Here is a 26168-nt window from a genome sequence, read left to right on the forward strand (position 1 = left end):
GCCTGCCTCAGAAGCACAAGGTCCTGAGTTCAATCCCTGGTACCAAAAAAAAAAAAAAATAGGATGTTACATAGGCCAGGATTTAGCTCAGTGGCACCGCACCTGCCTGGCAATCGAGAGGTCCTGAGTTCAATCCCCAATACAAAAAAAAAAAAAAAAGGATGTTACAGATAATCCATATACCAATTATTCTTACCCAATCATTACACACTGTACACATGTACTGAAATATCAAAATCTGTACCTCATAAGTATTCAATTCTTGCATGTCAAAAAATTTAAAAAGCATATTTAAAAAAATAAAGTAAGTGTGATCTGTGACACTAGGAGTCTTCTTACAAGAGAACTAAAGTAGCAAAAAAATGGCTTCTATAGAGCACTAACAAAAACTGGGTAACACAATAAACGTCAAAGATCTGAGTATAAAATGAATGGAAGGACTGGAAAAGTGGCCTTAGAAGCTAGGTATAGAAAACTGCTAGCAAATACATGTACAATATGCTAGAGGAGAATGAATAGGGAGACAAGTTTTTGAGAAGTTATAATAAATATTTTAAAGACATCTACAGTAGACAGTGGAGAGCTACTAAGTAGAAAATAAAGTGATAAAATGGCATTTAAGAAAATAAGAATTTGGGGAAATGCAAATCAAAACTATATTGAGATTTGATCTCACCCCAGTCAGAATGGATGAAATTAAAACTACAAAAACCAGCAGGGCGTGGTGGCAAACATCTGTAATCCCAGTACTCAGGAGGCTAAGGAAGGAGGATCACTGCAAGTTTCAAGCATGCCTGGGCTACATAGAGAGCTTGAGGCCAGCCTGAACTACATAGTGAGACCTGGTCTCAAAATCAACAACAATAAAAAACCAAAAGAAGAAGAAAAGGGAAATGAAGGATGAAACTGGTAGCCATGTTACCACTATATAAAAAAATACATAAGCTGGCAAAGAAGGACACAATTATGTACAGCTAAGACGATTAAAGTCTAATTTATGATGCTTCTATCTACAAAAACAAACATACAGCAGATGTTCAAAGTACTAAAAAGATGAAACAGAACTTGGAAAAAAACTTGGGAAAACGTGAGAAAGATGGTGGTTCATTCCTTTTTTTTGGTACGGGGGATAGAACTTGGGTCCTTGCACTTGTGGGGTGGCAGGCAGCAGCACCACTGAGCTAAATCCCCGCCCCATTCCTATTATTTTTTTTTCCTTGGTACCAGGGATTGAACTTGGGTCCTTCCGATTGGGAGGGAGGCAGCACTCATTCTTAATATTTAACAAGTATGTATAAGGTACTTTCTATGAGCCAGAAAATACATCAGATAACTATAAAATCATTAATGTAGGACCGGGGATTTAGCTCAGTGGTTTCATTGCCTGCTGTGGAAGTGCAAGGATCCAAGTTCAATCCCCGGTACCAAAAAAAAATCATTAATGTAGCAGTACAAGTTACCCAAAAAAGCCAACAATCTCACTAAGCCTAGAAGTGGGAAAACAACACAGGATCAATTTTATCACAGCGCAAACGACATAAAATAAGTTATTTGATTTAGCTCAGGGGTTCCGCTGCCTGCCTTGCAAGCACAAGGTCCCGAGTTTGATCCCCAGTACCAATAAATAAATAAGTAAGTAAGTTATTTGATAAGAAATGTTTGATAACCAAGTTACAAAATACTAAATAAATCACTACTAGCAGAGTTTATTGTATCACAATAAAAAGATATGGCTAAGTCATCTACAACTTGGTCATCTGCTGTGGTCAATGGCCAGCAACACTGACTTTACCTGGGAACTTATAAGAAATATAAAATTTTGAGTCCCACTAATAAGAATCTACTTAGTAAAATCCCCAGGTAACGTGTACATAATGATATTTGAGAAGCACTGGACTACAGGATCATCTTGCAGATCTAGAAATCTAGGATTTCTTTCTATTTTAAAAGTTCTGGGGCTCTTGGGTGGCAGCATGAGAAACCACACATACTCAATTCCCTAGTGAAACAGTAAAAGTGGATGAAAACTATTAACATGCAACTCAAGAAATTATCCTAAGGGCATACAGCAAGTAAAGAAACATTTAAGAAATCTATTAAAATTCAGTAGGGGGCCAGGGATTTAGCTCAGTGGTTCCGCTGCCTGCCCTGCAAGCACAAGGTCCCAAGTTCAATCCCCGGTACCAAAACCAAAAAAACAAAAACAAAAACAAACAAACAAAAATTCAGTCAGAATAGTGAGAGTCTGTTACATTCCAGCCACCACCTGCTCTATTACATAAGTTCAGCTCAACTCAATTTCACAGAAGCTATGTTGTGGGTGTCTGTGGCAAGGAACAATGAACTTTACTCCCCTCAGATCCCACTCTAAGGTTATCAAATTTACAAGGAGGGACAGGACACCAGCATTTTGCATTTCTTCCAAGTCCACAGCTGAAGAGGCTAAATTTCTGTTCAGTGTGGCAGGGCTAGAAGGTCCCCTTGTAGCCGGCTCCTAAGCACAGGGAGGAGGATCTACCCCAAGGATAGCAGGCCAAGAATAGTGGGATTTTAAATCACCCTCTTACCCCAGCTCATTTGTAAAACAGGTGTCACCATGCTACCCAGAATTCAGAGAAGGCTCAGAGATTTGCTAGGGCAAGTCCTCCCCACGGCAACGGACTTTATTCAAAATTAGGCAAGGGGGAGAGAGTGCGAGGGGCTGAGAGTACAGCATGTGCAAGGCCCTGAGTTGGATCCAGAGGACAATAATTATAACATAAAATAAAAATAACAAGATAAAAATTTTTTTCAAATGTGTGGAGTAGTTCAAATTTAATGACACTAGGTGAAATAACAGCACCTCTTAAGAGCTTGTCTACAGTATTCCAAAGCTTTTGCTTATTCCATAAGGTTACTGTTATTTAATGAAGGAATTAAAGTGTCACAGGATGTTATTACCAATGGATTTCCTTCTCTTTGACCTATCAGGTATGTCCAGCCTATGGCATACATCCCCCATGCTCTCTTTTTGAAAAATGTTATAATAAAAAATATTTTTTAAAAGGATATTTGGTTACTGAGATACACTGACTAAATTATATATTTTCTGCATGTCCCAGGCATGACAAAAAGTTGGACAGGCTTTGTTATTAATGTTCTAATTTAATAAGCCTCAGAAAAAATACCTTACTCATAGAAGCATGAGAACTAAATTAGCAATGTATATTAACAATCATACTACCTAAAAAATTCTGAACTAAAGGCAAGCAGATTACACACTCTTTTTCCCTAAAGAAAAGCAAAGTCCAAGGAACATACCTGTCTGGCATTCTTTGTTTTGGGTATGTGGTTTGCAGGAAGTAGCTTTAGTCTGTGTGATGGGTTTGCACAATAATGCTTTGTTCTTCAAAAGTCTTGGAGGTTGGGAAGGTGGCAGTTTCAGGGCATCTGTTTGTGTGCTTGCCTAGGAAAAAAGGCGAGTCAGAAACCAAAGAGGCTTCAAAAACTAATCATTAATTTCAAGAAATAGTATAATTTATAAGAAATAGGATACTGGAATTACACGGAACAAACAATATGTAAATTCAACTAAGTATGTGAGAAATAAAATATTTCTGAAATGCTAATAGTAATCAAGGAGTATTTCAATGACCAAATGTCAACTTAAAGTATGCAGGTATCACTTTTGTTTACCAAGAAAAATTCTAATACTATCTTAACACATTACTGAACAATAACCTGGCAGGATTTAAAATGATAACTGTTACTTCTTGACTGAGTTAGAGGAATAATAGAATCAGTCATAGAGAACTTAATTAGGAATAAGTTACATATAAACATTTTAATAACTTAAATAGATGATGATATCAAGGTTATCCCACAGGCCAGGAAGTACTTTAGAAAGGCCACTGTTCCAGTCATGAGTTTTACTCATTATTTATTTTCCTGGTTTTAAGAGACAAAGAAAATATTAATGAGTAGAATAAAAAGGGAATGGTTGTTGTTATTGTTTGTTTTTTTATTTTTGAGACAGGGTCTCACTATGCAGTGCAGGCTTATCTTTAACTCACTATGTAACCCACGCTGGCCTCAAACCCATCCTCATGCCTTAGCCTCCCAACTGCTAGGATTACAGGCATGTGCCACCATGTCCAGCGGGAATGATTATTTACAGCATTATCTGCATGAGATGGGAAGAAAATAAACTAGAGTGCTTCATTCATTCATTCATTCATACTAGAGACAGAATTCAAAGGCTTTTCACAGAGCTACATCCCCAATCCTTTTCTGAGACTGGATCTTGATAAATCAATAAACTGCCCAGGCCAGGTTTCAATTTGCAATCCTCTTGCCTTAGTCTCCAAAGAATGCTGGGATTACAGGTCTGCACTACCACTCCTGGCTGATAAGCCAAGTTTTAGAATATTTTATTCAAAACTTAGGCACACTACAAATCATTCCAAAAGTTTAAAAAATAAAATTTCTAAATTCTGCAATTTATTAATTCTGCACAATTTTTAAAAACCTTTCCTTAGCTACATAAAGGTAGCAAGCACTCAAACTGAAGTATTGAAAAGCTAATAAGCCAGGAAGTCCTACTCCGGAACAAATATTAAATGATCCCATGAAATTTACTTTATATAATCAATGAAGGCAAGTTAGCTCAGACATACTTGTATTCCATAAAAACTGAAAATGTAGGGCCGAGGATTTAGCTCAGTGGTTCCACCTCCTGCCTCACAAGCACAAGGACCCGAGTTTGATCCCCGGTACCAAAAAAAAAAAAAAGAAAAAGAAAATACAGTCACTATACCAATAATAATAAAAAAACTTACATCCCCAATGATTTTCGCTGTTACCGTTGGAACTGCACCTTGACAGAAATTAAAACAAAAACTTAGGATCTTTTACAATTACTTAAATATTAGCATTAAAAGCTAATTATTGGCCCATAAAGTCTCATATAAGAATATGTTTATCTTCATCTAATTCAGTGGAAGAAACCAGCAGTTCTAAAGTGTAAGATGAGAAAATGAAGATATGGAACTTACAAAACATTATTAAACATCCTAGCAGCCCCTAGTTAGCTGCCATTCCTAATATGAATGTGGCAAACATATAAAAATAATGACTGATGGAATAAGGGAAAATAATTATATTTAATTTAAAATACCTAGATGAACAATTTCAAAATCAAGTCATACCTTGTAAGACACTGTTAGAATTCACTGTGGGCTGAGCAGCAGGAGCATTTGCCAATGATACAACATTAGCTATAACTGGAGTTGAATCTTTTCTGAGAGATGGGGGCCCTGTGGAAGCAGCTTGAAACATAGAAATACTTGCTGATTAAAATAAAAGAAATCTCATGTGATTTATAAGTTCTTACACAAAAAAGTAACATCTCAAGGAAATTAAGCAATGCTTTCAAGTTTGAGTAACTTGTATTAAAGAGAAGGGTCAGGATTAACTGGGATTTTGGTTTCATTTTTTAATTACTGAAACTTAAAAGTTCTTCATATACTTTATCTTTGCATCAAAATGGAACAAATAGTGATACTTAAATCTTATCTTCACAGTTAAAGGATTTTTTAAGTTTCTGGAGTAAGCCCTTATAGTTCTCACTTCTACTTATATAGATACTAAACAAGCTATTCCAGCTTTTAGGATGGCACAAGTTTTACGTTTTAAAGCCACAAAGATTCAAAGATTAAATTGCCTAAATACATATACAGCATATGTGATTCAGTCTTTATTTTCTCTAATTACTCTCAAATCATTTTCTTCCCCTCAGCGGTGAGGACTGAAACCAGGACCTCTATATGCTAGTCAAGTGTTATACCACTCAGCTACGCCCTTAACCTTTGAAATCTTTTGTTGTTTTTTTTGAGACAGGGTCTTGCTATGTTGTTTAGACTGGCCTTGAATTTATGTCGATCCTCCTACCTCAGCCTCTAGAGTGCTGGGATTACAAGCTTGTGCCACCATACCTGGCTCTTTTTTTTTTTTTTTTAATGGTACTGGGGATTAACCCTAGGGCCTTTACACTGAGCCACATCTCCAGTCCTGTTTTGTTTTGTTTTGATACAAGGTCTTGTTAAGTCACTAAACTGAGCATGCTCGGCTTGAACTTATGATCCTCCTGCCTCAGCCATCCAGAATGCTTCCTTCAAGGAAACCAAGATACATACACACAAACACACACACACACACACACACACACACACACACACACACACAATTACAAAGCATTAACTATCATCCTTTCCCATAAATTCAGGTACTTATAGAGCTGATTAAGTCAGTAAGCTCTGAGAAAAGTATTTTAAAACTTATTTGCCTGTCTTTAATCTCAGGTGTACAAAAGAAAGGACCTAAATGTTAATGCCAACGAACAACAATAACATTTGCATTTCATAAATTTACAATTCTTTACAATTACTTCCTAATTTGTACAGGAAAAGTAGTTTGTTCTTGGCATTGACCAAAGTTTAATTTTACCTGCATTGTTTTGCGAAGGCGGGTCACATACACTTTGCTGATTACAGAACATCAAGATACAAAGCAGATTACAAAAATGTTTTACTTCCCCTCGCCATTTCAAGGACTCACTAAGTTTACCCTGTCGTTTGCAACCGTCACATTTGGCCATCTAAAATAAAAATAGAAATACAACATAGTTAAAAAAAAAAAATAAAAGGTATCTGTGGTCTGACCTAAAAAAAAAAATAACACACCTAACAAGTAAGAAAATTAACTTAAGACTCTAAATCATAAAATTGCAGGTGGATGGTCCTAAAATGGTACTTATCTATCAATAATTGTATACTATGCAATTTATTTAATGAACTAAACTATATTATAAAGAATCCAATAAATAGCAATTAAAAAAACAAAATGAAGTTTAATTTCAAACAGAGCATATCTTCCTCAAACGTCAGAAGACAAATTCATTTTATTTGACTAATAAATGAATAAAATTATAATTTTAAGTATTTCAGTATCTTAAGATTGATGTGTCTCCCACAGGAAATTAAAAACAAAAAAATTAAGACTTCAACCATATTAGAGTCTTCCTAAATCTTAAGTTAATTGCTAGGGAACATAAAACATTTAATATTTTAAAGTTTTAAATTATTAAACTGTCCTTCATTCTACATGAAATTTAGAAAGAGAACTAATTTTTTTTTTTAAAGACAGGTCTCATTATGTAGTCCAGGTGGGCCTTAAACTTACATGTAGCCTAGGCTGGACTTAAACTTGCAGAAATCCTCCTGCCTCAGCCTCCTGAGTGCTGGGATTATAGGGGTGTGCCACCAGCCCGGCAGAAAGAGATCAATTTATGCCATAACTCCAAAACCCAGGAATGTGAATTAGATTTTACCTGATAGAACAAAACAGTATATTTTGACATGCATTCTTCACAACAGAAGTCTTCCAACTTTCCTCCTAAATTATTCTGGATCAGTTTAGGAGATGTTTGTAAACAATAGCTGCACATCTTACAGTGACTTCCCCAACGTTTCCCCAAGTCATGTTTATAAAGCAATTTGCAACCTAAAAACAAAAAAAGATCAAATAATACTTATAAGAAAAATTATCTACATTTTTAATGTAATAGGCCTAGAACAAAGTTTTCTTGGGTCCTGACCAATTAGTAGGTCAAGAGATAACAGGATTAAAACTAGTATTTCAGGGGATTTAGCTCAGTGGTTCTGCCACCTGCCTTGCAAGCACAAGGTCCCGAATAGGATCCCCGGTACCAAAAAATAAATAAATAAAAATAAAACTAGTAGAGTTAAAAAAAAATAAAGATAAGATCAAAAATACTAATTTTTGAACAAGTTAGAAAATATTACACTGCATCACATAAAATAAGTTTTGTTTCATGAAACTTTCATTTTGTTGCTATGAGATTATATACTAAATCATAATGTAAAACCTAATTTTTCTTTTGTACTATACTCAAAGGGTTTTAAATTCACTGGTCTAGAAGGCTAGACCTGTGCAGTTTTAATAACTTTGTGCAGTTTTAGACAAACAAAACATTCTAAGCATAAGTTATCTAAATAAAGAATATAATCTACCTCACATTGATTTGCATATTCAGAAACATAATGGCATTTAAAACAATAAAACTATTAACTTAGGATGCTACTAGAATTTAATGACTTCCATATGGAAATGAGTTTGACAACTAAGAGATCTTTAAAGTTCCCATTCAGACCAGTAAGGTTAAAGGTTTTTCATATTACCATCTTCTGTGTTATACTTTGAGAATCTTGGACTTTTAACATTTATATACTACAAAAGACTAGTTAAAAAAGAGTGAAGGGCTGGGGATTTAGCTCAGTGGTTTTGCCGCCTGCCAAGCAAGCACAAGGACCTGAGTTTGATTCCCAGTACCAAAAAACAAAAACAAAAAAAAGAGTGAAGTCTCAATCAAAATGGCCTTCAAGCCAGGAATTTAGCTTAGTGGTTTCACCACCTGCCTTGCAAGCACCAGGACCCGAGTTCCATCCCTGGTACCACAAAAAAAAAGGCCTTCAAAATGTACAAAAAGGCTAAAATAGATAAATTTACATAATAACAGCTTAAATCATCAACTACTGTACTTTGAGAACCAACATGTTCTGTAGGTAAGATATTCTTGTGTCCTTACCTTCACTACAGAATGTCTTGTCAGCACCTGAGAATCGCACAGTCTCCTTTACAATTTTCTCAATTTTACAATATTCGCACATTGCCATTACATTATTTATTTTCTTATATTCATCAGAACAATTCTTGCCACAGAACTGAAACATTTTACCCTGCAAAGAAATAATCATTAGGTACTAATTGAACATCTTTACCTTATGGAAAGACTTGTCTCAATTTCAAAACAAGCAGTTTTGAGAAATGAAAAGTAAAATACAGTTCTACAGTTAGATCTACTTATATTCAAACACTTACCATGAACCTAAACTTTACCTTATAGTCAAGAAGTTCTGGTTTTGTGGCAAAAAGACGGTTACAGTGTTGACACCTGAGTTTCACAACATTTCGTGTAAACCCAATATGCTGGGATTGGGCAGCAAGCCGCTGAAGACCTGCGGCAGCAGAGCTACTGATGGAAGTGGGAGAAACAGCAGAGGTGTTACCTCCTCCTGCTGACACTGTTGAACCTGTGGGGATGCTTACAATTACTTGGCCCTGAGATAAGGGCACTACTGAAGAATTCATTCCAGTTGGTTTGTTGAACAAATTCTGAAAAAAACCAAACAACAAATAAATGTCAATGTAAGGATCTGTTCAAACATGAGATTTATGTGCATACATAATGCTAGACATGTAAGATATGAACAGGTAAAAAATTCCCTACCTTTTAGCAGCTTATGGTAACTGAATGAAAGGAGTTTCACTTATGTCAAAAAAGAGAAAAAGTTTAACTAGCAATCATCAAAGGATAATCTGGATGATAATATTATAATTTAATTTTTTTTTTTTGGTACCGGGAATCGAACTCGGGTCCTTGCTCTTGCACAGCAGACGGCGAAACCACTGAGCTAAATTCCCAGCCCCAGAATAATTTAATTTTTATAGAAGGTAGTTAAAATAGTTTGCCACCAAATACAGGATAAACTAAGAATCTAAGTTTATAGAAATGGGACAGAAACTTAGGCAATCCAGGGACTACCAAATACTTAGTAAGTTTATATAACTACAGTATGTGACTCACTGACTGAAGAAGAGGAAGATTCCTGAAGCCATACCTGGAAAGCTACCACACAACTGTAGCTGCAGAAGTTGCGTATACTTCCATCTGACATGGCTAGGTGATACTGAGGGATTGCTGAGGTTTTACAACTGTTACATTGAACTTGTACACCTTAGCAAATCAAAATAAAAACTAATGAGTAATTTACACAAATCTATGAGAAATTAAATAAGTACTATAGAATAGACAAAAAACTCAAGGGCCAGGTTAAGTTGCAGGAACTGGAACTAAAGTCAATCATGTCTTACACAGACAAAAAAACTAACAACATTTAAAACTTTTCTTTTTAATATTTACCCTAAAACTACAAAGTAAATCTTGAAATAAATCAAGTGTGGATAAAGCAAATACATTAAAGAAGCTGTATGAAATTCTTTTAGTAAAAGGGGAATGTGTACACTGGCAAGCAAGTAAATAAATAGGTGACATGATGCCAAAAAAATGGAATACCTCAAATGCGCCTTAAAAATCAACTAAATGTACACAAAAATCTGTACAAAAAACAAAGCTGGAACTTTTTCAACTATTACATTTTATACTTTATGAACTCAGTATTACCTGCAGAAGTAACCATTTTAACTCGGTAAGCAGATAAGCAATTAACAGAGCAAAAAAGCTCTGTCTTCCCCAAGCTACTGGTATTTTCAATCATTTCTGATGAGGATCTCAATGATTTGCAAAGTGCACATGGTGTAATCTTGGCTGATTTCTATTAAGAGAATAAAACAATATTATTTTAACCAAATTCTTAGTAAAAGGATAATTCTCTGAAATGTTTATAAGTAATGTTGTTGAAATATTTCACAGTCTTTTTCGGTTTTGTTTTTACTTTGAGACAGGGTTTCTGTATGAGTTCCTGTCCTGGAACTCACTATGTAGTCCAGGCTGGTCTAGAAATCATATTGATCCTCCTCCCTCAGCCTCCCCACTGCAGGGCTTACAGGCGTGCACCACCACACCTGGCTGAAATATTTTAAATCAATAATATTCAAAATTTCAATGATAACAATCCTCAATAAGTTTTACAAAGCAAACCAGTACAAACATACTTTAAGGTTTTGTATTTGTGTGTTACGTATATGTATATAAAACTGAAGTTTCATACGGCAGTATGTCATAATTAATATGTGAAAGATTGATGAGGAACTCACATATCCTCTAATAATTATGCTTGTTTCTAGAGTAATCCTGCTTATTTCTATATGGAAGTCGTTAAACAACCATTATGTTTCTGAATATGCAAATCAATATAAAGTATACTGTTTTCTTTACTTAGATGTTATTTTAGGTTATTTTTCATTCTATTGTATTTCATTAAAAAACAATGGTTATAACCTAGCAATTAATGGCTATAACCACCATTTTAAAAATAGTGCTTTCGGGCAAAGGGTTTAGCTCAGTGGCACCACACTTGCCTTGCAATCTCAAGGTTCTGAGTTCAATCGCTGGTACCAAAAAAAAAATTGTACTTTCACATTAACACAACCAGGAGTTGATACTCTTATGCTAAGCTATCCTAAAAATGTGAAAAGCTCCCCCCAAAAGGTGCTACCTACACCAACAGAGTGTACATTTAAGGAAATTATAATAAACTTATTTTCAAATACTCTACCACCAATAACAAAATATGCTGTAAGCAGTAAAATGGAAGTTAATCTCATACATGACAACTGTCCAAATATAAACAACCAAATCTGTCATATTAAGCCCTCAATTAGAGATCTGACATCAAATAATGTCAAATACTATTTGCAAGTTACATATTCAGGATAACATATTCAGGACCCATTAAGAATTTTTTAAAGATATTTCTTTCCTCTTAAAGGACAAATTTTTGATACTTGACACTAAAAGATATATATTAAAATGAGCATATGCCTGAATTCTGGAATGTCTTGTAAACCTTCAGTATCATTTGTCTTTTCTCCCTGATCAGAACTATTACCATGAACTTCATTTACAAGATTTAGGTCAAGCCAGGCATGGCGGTGCACACCTGTAATCCCAGCACTCACAAGGCTGAGGAGGGTCTCCACGAGTACAAAACCAGCCTGGACTACACAATGAGTTCAAAGATAGTATGGACATAGCAAGACCGTATCTCAAAAAAAACAAAAAAAGGAAAATTAGGTCAAGAGTTAATCTCTCTGAAGTATTTACTGACACAACTCCTATGAAATATGGATGACTATGTTTTTTCTGTGGCTCACTATAATATACCACACTTCATGATATCATCTCTACTCATTTATATGTCATTACACAGTCCCTCAGAATAGAAGTTGCATCCAACACTAATTGCATGAATTATACAAAAGTAGCAGAAATGACCATTAATATGCCAGGCTCCATACTAAGTGCTCTCCTTCTTATTTTATTTAATCCTAAAAATATCTTAGTGACACAGGTGGTATTACAGCCATTAAGATATTAAAAAATTGGGGCTAGGCATATAGCTCAGCGGTGAAGCACTTGGCTAGGATGCATGAGGCCCAGTGTTCAATCTCTAGCACCACAAATAAAAGGCAAGCAGGTAAGAAAACTAGAACACCTGGGGCTCAAGGAGTGATGCTGTTTTCCCCAAGGTAAAACTATGTATGAATTTATATCTGCTTTATACCAAATCCCAATTCTTTTGCTACCATAGTATGTACTAATACGTGGGAACCTCAATAGGCACTGGCTAATGAATGAATTTATAACTATAATGTTCCATCCTATTTCTCTTTCTCTAGTGGAGTATGAATCATATTCCAAGGGAATGAATGAGTCTAGGAAACTTTTAGTGCCTGAGTATAAGGAAAAGAACAATCCTATTCTTTCCCTACTGAGGATTGAGCCCAAGACCTATTGTGTGCTAGCCAAGTGGTGTACCATTCCCATCCCAGAACAGTCTTGAAGAAAGATAACATATATAAAGATACTTAGATTTTTTTTCATTTGTGAAAGCAAAAACAAGAAAAAACAACAAAGCTAATATTTTTAACATTTTCATAGTTTCCACCATAAAGGCATGGAAATACTCAGCTGTTCTCCCAGCAACTCAGGAGGCAAAGGCAGAATCTGAGCGTGAGCCCAGCCTGGACATCTTAGCAAGATACTGTCTCAAAATAAAATTAAAAAGGGCTGAGGATGTAGTTCAGTAGTGAACATTTGCCTAGCATGTGTGAGGCCCTGGCTTCCATCCCTAGCCACTGGGGAAATAAATCCAATGAAAAGCACAAAGACATCAAGATTAAATATAGTCAAATACCTGTTTGTATGCTGTAATACATGTTGAACTACAAAACTTTTTAGACTGTCCCTCTATCTGAAGCATGTGGCATTGTCCAGAGCCACTATAACAGTAACCCCCACAGTTCTCACAACAGTTCATGGTAAGGTTGTTAGCAGAACGAAACTTAGAGAAGCAGGCATCACTGCAAAGTTTATGTACCACATTCTGGTAATTAACTTCATGTCGAATCTAGGAATTAGAAAACAAAACACAATCAACAAGCAGAGACTATCAAAAGCTGTTCTTTAAGCACAAGCTGTGGACTCATCCCCGCAATAAAGTAAAAAGGTAACTTACAACAGCATTCTTCTGACACATGCTGCATTTGGTTGAAATGCTATTTGTATTTATTGTAACAATAGGTTTTTTTTTCAGTTCATACGTTGACAAACATGACTGACTGCAAAAATCTTTACTGGTGGTAGTATTTTCAAACTGGGCACTGATCACATCCTTTGGATTTAAAATATCTCTAAAAATGATAACAAAGATAAAATAAGCCACAATATAATTCATGTTTTTCCTTTTTGTGTGTTAAATTAAGCAAATTTTAAAAAGACAATTATAGTGAAGGGAAAGGGCCCTGAAAACTCTGGATTTTCTGGAAAAAAACCTATGAAGCATTTTAATCCTTATATTCTTTTCTATAAAATGGAATATACCAACTACTTGATAGAACAGTTTTGAGAACGAGTATGATGTTTCAAAGACTGAAAATGGTTATAGTGAATGGCTGACATTCATTATTTCCACAGATGGAATTATAGATTTCAATTTTCTTCTTTAAAAAAACTGTCTATGGGGCCGAGGATTTAGCTCAGTGGTTCTACCACCTGCCTCCAAAGCACAAGGACCTGAGTTCGATCCCCAGTACCAAAAAATAAATGAATGAGATGAAAAAAAAAATTTAAAAACTGTCTATGTTCCACAAGGGTACTGCTCAGTGGTAGAGTACTTGCCTAGAATTGTATTTCCAAACTACCCTTTAAAAATAATTTTACACTTGAAATGCTTAAATACTGTTGCCATTTCAAAGTAAATATACATTTTAAATTGCACAACATGTACTCTAGCATGGTTTTTTTTTTTTGTACTGGGGATCGAACTCGGGTCCTTGTGCTTGTGCAGCTGGAGGTGAAACCACTGAGCTAAATCCCTGGCCCCACTAGCATGGTTTTTTAAATCTAACATTTCCACATCTACACAAATTTCATTTCCAAGCATTAATACCAAAGGCAATGATGACTGCCTTTAATAAAAGATAATAGTAAAGATAATGGAAAATCATTGTGAGAAATACCTGATATGGTACTACTAGTTCATACATAACTCTACTCTTGTGTCTTCTGTACTTACCAACTCTAGACTGCATAACTTTATGCATTTTAAAAATTTTCCTTGTGTCATCTTTTAAAATTAATTTTAATGCATTTTAGAGAAGTGTTTACTGAGAAGTTATTTATTTATTTATTTATTTATTTATTTACAAACAGTGTCTTTCTATATTCCAAGCTGGCCTCAAACTTGCTATGTAGAACAGGCCGGCCTTGAACTCTCAGTAATACTGCTTCAACCTCCTGAGTGATGGCGTGTGCCACCATGCCTGGCTACTTTAAAGTTACACTGAGACAGACATTGGCTAAATTTGCACACCCAATGAGCTCAGTTTTTGGGACAAATAGGCAAATTTACAAAATTCTGTTATGGAAAGATTCTTTAAATTTACAGTAGTATTACTAACTCTGAAAAAGCTAAGCATAAGGTACTACAGAAACAGAAATGAAGAAATAATTCAGATCAGACAATATGAAGTCTTCCTAAAAGATGGCAATGTCTTAGATTCTAAACAGTTTTCTAGGTTAAGGAGGTGAGTATTGAAAATGGCATGGATCCAGGCAAAGGCAGAATAAAGAATGTATTTCTCAACTGATATCAACATCCTTAGGAATTCAATCAGATTTTTTCATTCCGGGGATCGAACTTGGGACCTTGCACTTGCCATGCAGGCGCGAGAACCACTGAGCTAAATCCCTGGCTTTGAAAGTTGCATGGATCTGGGCAAAGGCAGAATAAAGAATGTATTTCTCACTGATATCAACATTCTTAAGAATTTAATTAGATTACATATTATATAGAAGCAGATATCCTACGCCCGGATAAGAAGGGACAATTTCATTCTAATTAGTGAAAATTCAGAAATGGCAAATACAGAAATGGTCACTACACTGAATTTTATTACACAAGGAATGTGATCTAACAAAATCAATAAAATTATCCAGACTACCTCTTTTATATAGGATTTGATTGGGGGGTTGGGTTTTTTGAGACAAGATCTTGCTATGTCATTCAAGCTGGCCTCAAACTCACAGCAATCCTCTTGCTTCAGCCTCCCAAGTACTGGGATTACATTATAGGCATGTACCACCACGCCCGGCTTTAGGTAAGATTTGCAATCGATTTTTTTAAAAGTAAACTGTTAGGTTCCTCTTATTAAATCTAAACTGGGTGAAGTGGCGCACACCTGTTATTCCAGTACTTCAGAAGACTGAGGCAGGAAGATCACAAGTTAAAAGGAACACCTGGCCACTTAGGGAGACAGTCTCAAAGGAAAGGAAGTGGGGGGCAGCCTAGGAATGTAGAGCCCTAGTGGGGAGGAAAAGGCAAAGGAAAGAAATCTAAATATTAAATGATGGTTAAACAATACATTCAGGGTTTAGCTTAAATTCAAGAGACTAAGAGGCACAGCTAACAGAAATTATGAAAAATAAAATTGGTACTCAGGAATAGGTAATGAGTTTCTCTTAACCAAAGTACTACTGTCATATTTCCGCTGGTTTGTAAAAGCAATAGCATTCAAAAAGGAAAAAAAGCTTTTTCTCTTGGCATATTCAAATTAAACTGAAATTCTCACTGGGACTGATTTATAAATTAAACCTAGAGTCCATGTAGGGAAACAATGCCTATGCCAAAATTAAATAGTGACACTAACTGAACATTTTAGCTTCTTTGAATTTCTTTGTATTTAAGGTACATTCAGCAATTTCATAACCACACTGTACCAATTTGTTATAAAGACTGTAAATAACAGGGAGGGGAAGAAAAAGAAGGAAGTGAAAATAGAAAATGAAAGAGTAGTTCATTAAGTAAAATGGAGTACATAAAATAACTAGAATGAAAAAAAATTTTAAAAAAATAACTAGAATGATCAGTGTTTGAGGACTAAAGCAGCAACAAAAGAAAAGTGTACAAATGTGAAATGAGATGGAAAGAAAAGAAAATAATGAAGGCAGTACCCAAAAGAACAAGAGAGGGAGAAATGGAAAAGAGTAAGAGATAAAAAACGGTAAAAGAATAAGAGAATGAAGAGGTACAGTTAAGAATCAATAACATTTTTTAAATTGCAAAGTTCTGGTAATGGATAAAACTATTACATGATAGGTGAAACAGTCTTTAATTTGGGGATCAGCAGGGTGCTGAACCCAGGGCCTTCACAATACGCCACACCCCCAGCTTGCTTAGGCTAGGCTCAAACTCGTGATTCTCTTACCTCAACCTCCCAGAGTGCTGGGATCACAGGCATGATCATGCTTAGCTGAAATAGTCTTAAAGAATCAATGAATTATACTAAGATCAAGATACAGAAAAGATGACATGCAACTAAAAATTACTTGTCACGGAAAGCTATGGCAAATACCAGAGGCCAAAGCAAAATAATAAATTTAGCTAAAAATAACATGTGTGTGAGAGAATAAAGAATATAAACCAGGTGTGGTGGAACGAGCCTGTAATCCCAGCACTCTTGAGGCTAAGGCAAGAGGATCACCATTCATCTGAGTGACTTTGAGGCCAGTTGGACAACACTGTGAGACTGTCTCAAAACATCAAAAGATAAAAAGGGGACACACATTTTAAAACTTCTGTGAGTTTTCTGTGGTAATTATGAAAATAACTGATAAATCTTTCAAAGAAGTCTCATACGATGAAAGGAGAAATGTCACTAAAGTTTTAGAAAATGCCAACTTCCTAAAATAAGAATTAAATAAAGCTAGGCATGGTGATGCATACTTGTAATCCCAGTACTCTGGGAGGCTGAGTCAGAAGGACTGCAAGTTTGAGCCCAAGCTGAGCAACTTAGCAAGGCTCTGTGTCAAAATTTTAAAAATTAAAAATAAGTTTAAAAAAGACCTGGAGATGTAGCTCCGTGTGAAGGCCCTGGGTTCAACCCCCAGTACTGAGAAGAAACAAAAAAAGAACTACATAAAGTTGTATTTTAAAAAGTTCTTTTTTTTTTTTCTGGTACCGGGGATTGAACTCAGGACCTTGTGTTTGCAAGGCCGGTGGCGGAACCACTGTGCTAACTCCTGGCCCTAAAAGAAGTTCTTATTCAAATTATTTCATAGCAAAACAAGCAGAAAAAACTGTAACAATTATAATTTTCAATATGACTTAATCTTAAAATGTAATAATGAATATAATGGAATGCAGATATTAGATACATATATAATATATAACTAGGTACTCATTTATAAAACTATGTGTTATAATTCAAACAATATAAAGAATTCTACTTTTAGGGCTGGGGATTTAGCTCAGTGGTGCCCCCATCTGCCTGGCAAGTGCAGGGTCCTGAGTTTGATCCCCAGTACAAAAAAAGAAGAAAAGAATTATGCTTTTATTAAGCAAAATTTGCCAAAATACTATGGGGGGGGGTAAGAGGAATGGGACATTAAAGGAATTAAGATGTAGGTGTAGCAAACCCACATGATGAATGCAATATTATTTACTACAACAATGTACTAATAAAAATTAAAACTCTGGGTCCGGGGATTTAGCTCAGTGGTTCTGCCAGAGCAAAATCCCGAGTTTGATCCCCAGTACCCAAAAAAACCCCCAGGATTTAGCTCAGTGGCACGGTGCCTGCCTGGAAGCACAAGGTCCTGAGTTCGATACCCAGTACCAAAAAAAAAAAAAAAACCCCAAAACTTTGTAAAAAGGAAATCATTAATTTCACTTAAACATAGCTATAAAAAATAAGAACAGACTTTCAAAAGTTAGGGTTATTAAATAATTAATTCAACAAATATTTACACATCTACTATGCTGGCTATGTAGCAGGAGGTACAAAAGGAAAAGAGGTAAAGTTACTAACTTCTGGGCTTGTGTGTGTGTGTGTGAGTGTGTGTGTGTGTGCTCTTTGACAGATAAAATTGTTTATCATGTAAACATGATGTTTTAAAGTGTATAAACATCATGGAATGACACCTTGCTAATTAACAGATGCATCACCTCAAAGAGTTACCATTTTTTGAGAATACTTTAAAAGCACCCTCAGAATTTTTCTGGAATGCAATATATTATTAGCCATAGTCACCATGTAGTATAATAGCTTGCTTGAGTTTGTTCTTCAAATTGTAAGTCAGATAAACACCAACCTTACTACTTTAAAATTTTTTCATTTTTTAACAAACCTTGCTATGAAATTTAATGTTCTTTTTAATCAATATACATGGTTCCAGATGACTTTTAGCCACATATGAACATGAAACCGAGTTCTGAGAGATAAAAATTTGATACCACTTAAATTGTGCAAAAGAATATGTTCCAGGCTGTATATTTCTTTTCTGAAATACTTGGGACCAGAAGTGCTTCAAATTTTAAATGTGTAAGATTTTAGAGTATCTGCATAGACTTTGTGTAGCATTCCTATTCTGAAAATCTGAATTGCTCCAAAGTCATCAGCTTTTTGAGTATGATGTCAGTAATCTAAATTTTCAGATTTCAGAGCACTTTGGATTTTAATTTTCAGATTAGGGATGCTCAACCTGTATAATCTTAAAAGATAATCCTCAAACCAAAAGTTGAAGAGTTTGTTTTCACTGTTTTAAATGGCAGCAATGTTACAAGGAAAAAAGAATTTGCCCTGATGAACTAAAAGTTCAATCTCCACTTTGATTTATGAATTATGGTATATATGTAAAACACCTGTTTTACTCCCCAAAATTCACTCTTTCAGTTGTTTCAAAGAAATGAAATTTAATATCAAAGGATGTAGTATATAAATAATTTCTGGAAAAAATGTCTAACCATATTCAAATTTAATTCTCTTGGTTAGTTGTACCCTGAGTAGGAGTATCTTTTTACCTTTCAGGACAGAGAAAGGGCAGCACCATCTGAGAAACTATGAACTTTGATATATAAAATAATAAATCATGGTTTGAGTAGAGACCCAGTATTTCTCAAAACACATTCTTTTTTTATGATGTACTCATTTAAACAGTTTCTAAATCACCTTACAAAATATATCAGAATGACCTTAATACCTCAATATTCCTCTAATAAATCAGAATAACCTTAGTACGGTTATACTCTCTTTTTGTTATTAAATGTTGTAATGAACCTCATGAGATAGTTCAGAGATACTGAGAAGAAAAAAATAATTATATATAAAACTGGTAGTCATTACAAGTTAAGAATAGTAATAGTAAATTCCAATTATTTAACAGAACAGGAAACATCAAATATCTGTTGGATGTTCTATTGTCTACAGTTACAAGATAAAATACCATGGTAATATAATACCACAAATGGGTATTTTTTCTTATATATAGCATTTCAACTGAAACAAAAAGGTTGATTTTTTAAATAATTCTTAATATATACGGTGTATTTTTTTAAAGCTAAAAGAAAGCCAAGTACCTAGCATCCAGACAGACTGGATGTTACTAAGCAGCAACATGTTACTAAATATGTGGGTTTTTTCAAAAACACAGAAATGTAGGAAAAAATATACAGGCTAAAAACAAACAATGTTAAAAGAAGGAGAACAAAAAAGGTAACAGAATTCTGCTGTACTTTGAGCAACTTGAACAAGTTTTCTTGGTGAGAGGAGGCGGTGGGCGGGCAGATGGAACTGTGTATCCAGTTAGGCACAGTGTAGAGCAGAAAAGCTGAGTAGACCCTTTCCTCTGATAAGCAGTTTGCCCCTTCTGGAGGATTTTTTTACAACCAGAACAGGAAACTCGAACAGCTGTGGCTGGAACTGAAGGAAGCATTTTATTCATGCCAGATGATGCCAGTGAAGGCTGAAAGCCAGTAGTCAACTGTGGAGCTTTAAAAAAAAAAAAAATTGAAAGAAAAAAATGTTTTACTTTTTACCAGGCATTTTAAGTTAGCAAATCTTTCTTTTTCTTCTAGAGCTAGTCTTAAAACTCAACAGTAATTATACAACGTACAATTTAAAGGCATTCTAAATGAACAGAGAGTTAATATATTGTAAGCAGAAACTTCCTCATTCATGTTGGTCAGGATAAGCTAGGATTCACTTATTCAATTCTGTTTCTTACCAAGAGGACTGCCACTGACAGAAAACACAGCACTTATTTTCAGTTCCCCCTCTTGAGTTTTTTGCTGTTGGCCATGACTATATTCCTTTAAAATGGAAAATAAATAAGTAAATACACTGAGAAAAAAACAAATACGTAAAGAAATCCAGACTTTCAAGATATTTTACTACTGCTATATAGAGGCAGCAAATATTCACAACAATAAATAAAATACAAAACAGTAAGCAAACTATAACAATAAAGGTTTAATATATTTGTACATGCCAGGAGAGTAAGAGGGAAAAAAAAAGTTAGCTACTTAATTACCCTGTGACACTACCAGATATTTATAAATTATTTTTTTAAATTCTGCTTTAATATTACAGAAATAGTTTATTATAAAAGTAATACACAATCACCATAGAAAATTTAAATAAATAGAAAAAATTCTAAACACAATGCCATCACCCCAAAAGAACATTGTTATTCTTTTGGTATATTTCTTTCCAGTCTTTTCCCCTCCTTTATTCAAAGGCTTTCTCTACATAGTTATAATTATTCTAAATAATGAGCTGCTTATATGAACTGATGTTTTGCTCACTTGAATCATTTGAACTTTTTTTTTTTGGTACCAGGGATCAAACTTGGGTTCTTGCACTTGTGAGGCAGGCGGTGGAAACACTGAGCTAAATCCCCGGCCCTGAACTTTTGCATATTATTGCATATTACTCCAAGATAACTTCTCCTGTTAAAATACCAGTGTTTTAAGACTGGAGTCCAAGAACCCCTGAAATGCAGGTAGTCTGAGAATTCTTAAAGAACATTTTTTAAATTGTATTATTTCAATTATTTTTAAGTGCATGTAAACACACTTTAAACCATGAATAACCATCACACAATTTAGTTCTAACGCAAATTTTCAATGCTGTTTGCTTTTACAATTACATTGTTTCATTGTGATAACACTGAGAAATAGATCTAACTTTGACATGCTCCTTTTTTGTGCTGGGGGTTGTCAATACATTACTAAAATTTGAGAAATACCAATATACATTACTTAAGAGTCATATTATATTGCACAGGGATATATGACTGAGGTGAGTACACTTCCCTCAAGCCCAAATTAAGGGAACCAAACTCCTCTCAGGAAGATAATATTTAATGCAGTATTTTTTAAAACCCAAATTTAAGCAAAAATCTAAGATGAACAAAATATAAAAATTTAAATTAAAGACAGAATCAGTATAATTCTTTTTCCTTTTGCCTCAGGCTCTAATAAGGCCTTACATGGCACTGAGATTATATAGCTATAATCCAAGGGTGCTCCATTTAAAGTTTTCCCACATTTAGTGTAATCAGTAGTGCCATAATAAATGTGTGGATATTTATACTTTAATTCTTACAATGGAATTACTAGGCAAAAAGATACATAGTTAAGGTTTCTAATAAGTAATGACAGATTTTTTTTCCCCAGCAATTGTCCTTAATTATAGCCCAGCAATTTAAGAAACAGGGTAATTAAGTCTCTTCCTATTTTGTTTCAAATTGCAATTGTTTTTAATGTTCATTACATGAGCACTTAATACAACAGTATCAACCCTCTGCAGCATTTATCAACATTTCCTGAATATGTACTCAAAGTTAAACTTTTTATGTATTGAGGTTTCCATTTTTATAAAGTCTGACAATGTTTACCTTTGTGATTTCTTCTATCTCTTACAAAGTTTTACTTCCATAATAAAATTATAAGAAAGTGGTTTCACTGTTTATAATACAGTCCTTTAATCCAAGGGTCAGCAAACTTTTATCTGCAAAGGGCCAGATAGTAAATATTTTTGACTTTGCAGGCCATGTGGTCTGTCACAATTACTCAACTGTCCTGGTAGAGCTGAAGCAACCACAGACAACATGTAAATAATGAATGTGGCAATGTTTCAATTAAAATTTATTTAGTAAATCAGTGGCAGAAAAAAAAATTTTTTTTAATGGGGCAGGTTGGATTTGGCCAGCCACTGATACCTTGCCAACCCTGATTTTCTTAAAAATAATATCTATCTTTCATCATTAGCCTTACTTATGAGAGCACACTATCCTAATGAAATTGTAGGATTCTTAACTAATTTAACATTGTTTCCCATGCTCTACCTCTCCAACTATTTTTTAGAATATATATGCAATATACATGTGTGTGTGCATGCCTGTTACTCCTCTTCAAAACTTTAAAACCTAACCATTGATATTCTCATCAGAATTACATCAAATCTTTAATTCAGGAATAAATGAAATCATAATATTTTTTACATTTTGAAAAAGGATCTCCATTCATTCAAGTTGACTTTTATCTGATATAGTGCTTTTTTAGTTGCTGCTGGAAACAGAATATCTTTTTGATTATATCATCTGGAAACTGATTTATAGAAATATTGCTATATTTTATACAACTATAATGCAACTAGGTATGCCACTAATCTTTGGTGAGTCTGTGAATTCTCTAACAAAGATCCTTACCAGCAAATGATGGTAATTTTACCTCCAATTTCCATTTATGTTTTCTTCTAATTTTCTTAACATTTATTGGGTCAAATATCCAACAAGAGTTAAAGAGTAATGTACATTCCTTCGGCAATTACTAACAAAGGTGCCCAACATTTTATTTTGAAATTCAATGATTGCTATTGATCTAAAATAGGTATTTCTTCACTATGATCAAAAGAATATCTATTATAAGAGTACCTATTTTAAAAAATGTGTAATATATTACATGAGATGTAATTTGGCATCTAACAAAGTTATTATATAGATACTCATGCTGTTGACAAAAATATATGTATTTAAAACTTTCTAATATTGACTTCTCCTGACATTCCTACATTATATAGCAGTGGTGACGAACCTATGGCACATATGCCACCATGGGCTGTTTGAATCACTGAAAGCTCTAAAAGGTTATATACTTATATGTTGTTATATACCATCACTGTTATATACTATATGAAAGCAAATTTCCAGCAAAAAAATTTATATAGTATATTAAACATATTATATAAATATATATAATATATAGTATATTAAAGCAAATTTCCAGCAAAAAAAAATTTAATCTCAGGAAATTCCAGAAATAATCAATACTTATTAGCTGAAATGTATGGTCTCTAATCAGCTCTCTTATTCTGTGATGGCAATTCCAAACTTCTGACATATTCATTATGCCCTAAGTGTATATATTACTTACAGTAAACTAAGTATACATCTTAAGTGCCCTGAACACCCCATAAATCCTTCAAAGCAAAATGTTTGGCTTATTTGCGTCCATCAAACATAACTAATTTCTAAATATTTGATACAAATCACTGATTAGCAAACAATCGATAAATGTATTTTGAGAAGTAAATATCTGACTGATGATCCCAAAAGCTTTCAAAAGCCAAAAGAAAGTGCCAAAATAAAAAGCCTTTATGAAAATCTTCACCTTCCTTTCATTTCATTTCACAAAGGACAATCCATTATCAGTATCTCCCCACAGTATGTTAGAAACAAAGAACAGCGTTTCTACAAATTAACTTGACATGGCTAAAACACAGGACCAACATTTGAATGACTACATTCTACTTTCCAACCTTTCATGAGTGACTAATGAGTAATGTGCTTTCCTGTCTCAATTCATTTATTTCAATGAAAAATTACAGATTAGCTCTCTTATTATTTTGTGCAAGAAGAAAAGAATAATGAGTTTAACATAATATTTACTAAGTGTCTAGCTTTCAAAACACATAGAAAAAGGAAAAAAGAAAAAGGAGGTCTCTGGCTCCTTAAAGTTTCTATTTTAAAACCTTCTTTAGGCATTTAAAAAAATTAAACATTTATTTACAGAAACTAAATAAAACCTTCAGTATAACCCCACACTGTCTTTTTCCAATATGGCCTTGAGTGATTAACTTAATTTCTATGAAATTCAGCCCCTTTATCTATAAATATAGTTAAATATCCTGTACTCAGACCATCTTATATAGTTATTTCATATAGGGGTGAAACAACATAGCATATATAAAAGCATCTGTAACTATACAGTCACAACAGAAAATACTATATTAACACACAAAGGAATTAGAATGAAGAAATAAAACTGGGAAACCAAATGATGTTATACCAGTAACAGAAGCAAGAGGATGATGACAACCTGGAAATTCGTAACTAAAGAAATAATCAAGAACAAGTTAAATGTGTATGCACACACTTCAACATCTCAGGGATTCATATAGGAAAGTAAAGAAACTAAGACCAAAAGGAATTATATAAAAAGTAGAATTAAGTAAGCAGAAAGTAAAACTACACAGTTAAGCATACAGAAAAGCCAAGGAAGGCTTTCGAAAGGTGCCAGGTGTGAAAACTATTATTTTATTAAACTATGAGAAAAGTTACTAGTAATTAATGGTCAAAAGAGAAGGCTGACCACAACTATAAAATTTATCAGTATTTTTTGAAAGATTAGTAGTATTATTTTTGAGACTAAGAAAACACACTGCAATCTCCTTTTCTGGTCCATGGTAAATTATTAAAATTAATAAAGCATTATGCAGTAGTAAAAAGCCAGGAATATAGATTTCCAATCACTATAGGAGAGAAATACCCAAAAGAACACCATAATGACAAGGTAGGTAAGAGAAGAGGACTAGAAAGTAGAGGGAGAAAAGGAAGAAGGAGCTGGGAGAAGAAAAGATAAGAAGAGGAAAGGATCAGTACGTATAATTCATAACATGTACTCTCTTGAAGGATTTCTATAAGAATTATCAAAGGTTTGGTCCTATAGGATTGGTCAGGCTAACAACAGAAGGAATGCTCAGGGAAAATCTAGTTTTACCCACTCACCTGCTGGGACTGCTTTATGGTAGGTTCAGCATAAAGAATGCTTTTGAATCTTATGTCCCAAACCTACCCATATTACTGCTTTGTTCTTAAGTGTCCCATCAATCAGGTTTGAGCACCTGGGGTAGTTCTCTCCCATTGTCATGATAAAATTTCATATTTAGTATTTTGTGATACATTTCATAATTGTGAGTAAGTACAAAAGATAAAGGCATTTCCATCCATTTCATCCTATTTATATTCTCCAGCCACTGGAACCAATACTCTCTACCGCCACTGACTATATTTGGTGTCTGCTATAACTATTTTTCATCCCAAGGAAATGTCAAATGGGTAACATACAAAAGAAAGAGATGCCTCTGGTACCCTGTCGGCATTATGATTTCTAACGAATTCCCTATGTGCACAGTGGGGCAGTCAAGATCTGCCTTACATACTGACATGGTTGTAGTGTTCTGAAACACACACTGCTACATGAACTTTCCCTGGGTGTTGGAAGACTTATTCCTAATTCTGATATCATCTCCTGTTTATCTGCTTCTACAAACATGTGAAATTTTCATCTACCTTCTATTCAAATATTTTTGTATCCCTTTCTATGTTTTCTTTGTTCCAACTATACTCATATTCATCCAACTCCTACAGCTATACCACCACTATTTATCTATCTTCCCTTGGGCACCACAGAATTCTTTGTTTACATGAGTGTCAATTTAACTCATATGAATTATCTACCTCCATAATCACTTTGCTCTAATCACCTTCTTTTCCATCACTTTATTATAAAGCAGTAGTTCTCAACAGCAAATGAGTTTGCTCCCCAGGAGACATTTGGCTGCCCTGGAGACATGTGACTATAAAGATATTTCTGTTTGTTACAACTGGAGGGGGGACACTGTTGTTAATGGCATCTACTAGGTAGAAGCCAAGAATACTGCTAAACATCCTCCAATGCACATGGGCA

General features: G+C 34.4%; 1 protein-coding gene across 13 annotated transcripts in view; it reads right to left on the bottom strand.

Moving 5' to 3' along the window:
- Positions 1-26168, bottom strand: part of Zmym4 (zinc finger MYM-type containing 4) — a 171752-nt gene that overhangs the window by 48664 nt on the left and 96920 nt on the right. For 10 of the 13 annotated variants that reach the window (XM_087215310.1, XM_087215309.1, XM_087215308.1 and 7 more), the window contains 13 exons: positions 20363-20447; positions 19872-20127; positions 13317-13491; positions 12996-13208; positions 10301-10451; positions 9738-9853; positions 8956-9231; positions 8645-8795; positions 7367-7539; positions 6484-6634; positions 5187-5306; positions 4656-4714; positions 3301-3445 (listed from right to left, as the gene is read on the bottom strand). In XM_087215310.1, coding sequence (XP_087071436.1) covers positions 3301-3445; positions 4656-4714; positions 5187-5306; positions 6484-6634; positions 7367-7539; positions 8645-8795; positions 8956-9231; positions 9738-9853; positions 10301-10451; positions 12996-13208; positions 13317-13491; positions 19872-20127; positions 20363-20447 — 2071 coding nt within the window. Of the gene's footprint in view, positions 1-3300; positions 3446-4655; positions 4715-4817; positions 4856-5186; positions 5307-6483; positions 6635-7366; positions 7540-8644; positions 8796-8955; positions 9232-9737; positions 9854-10300; positions 10452-12995; positions 13209-13316; positions 13492-19871; positions 20128-20362; positions 20448-26168 lie in introns of all 13 variants that reach the window. The other 3 variants (XM_013074341.3, XM_013074340.3, XM_021263307.2) reach the window with 1 other exon arrangement.

The sequence above is a fragment of the Heterocephalus glaber genome, unplaced genomic scaffold, assembly GCF_053883595.1.
Source record: "Heterocephalus glaber isolate CG9 unplaced genomic scaffold, H.glaber_assembly_v1.0 deba00001452, whole genome shotgun sequence".
Lineage (NCBI taxonomy): Eukaryota > Metazoa > Chordata > Mammalia > Rodentia > Bathyergidae > Heterocephalus > Heterocephalus glaber.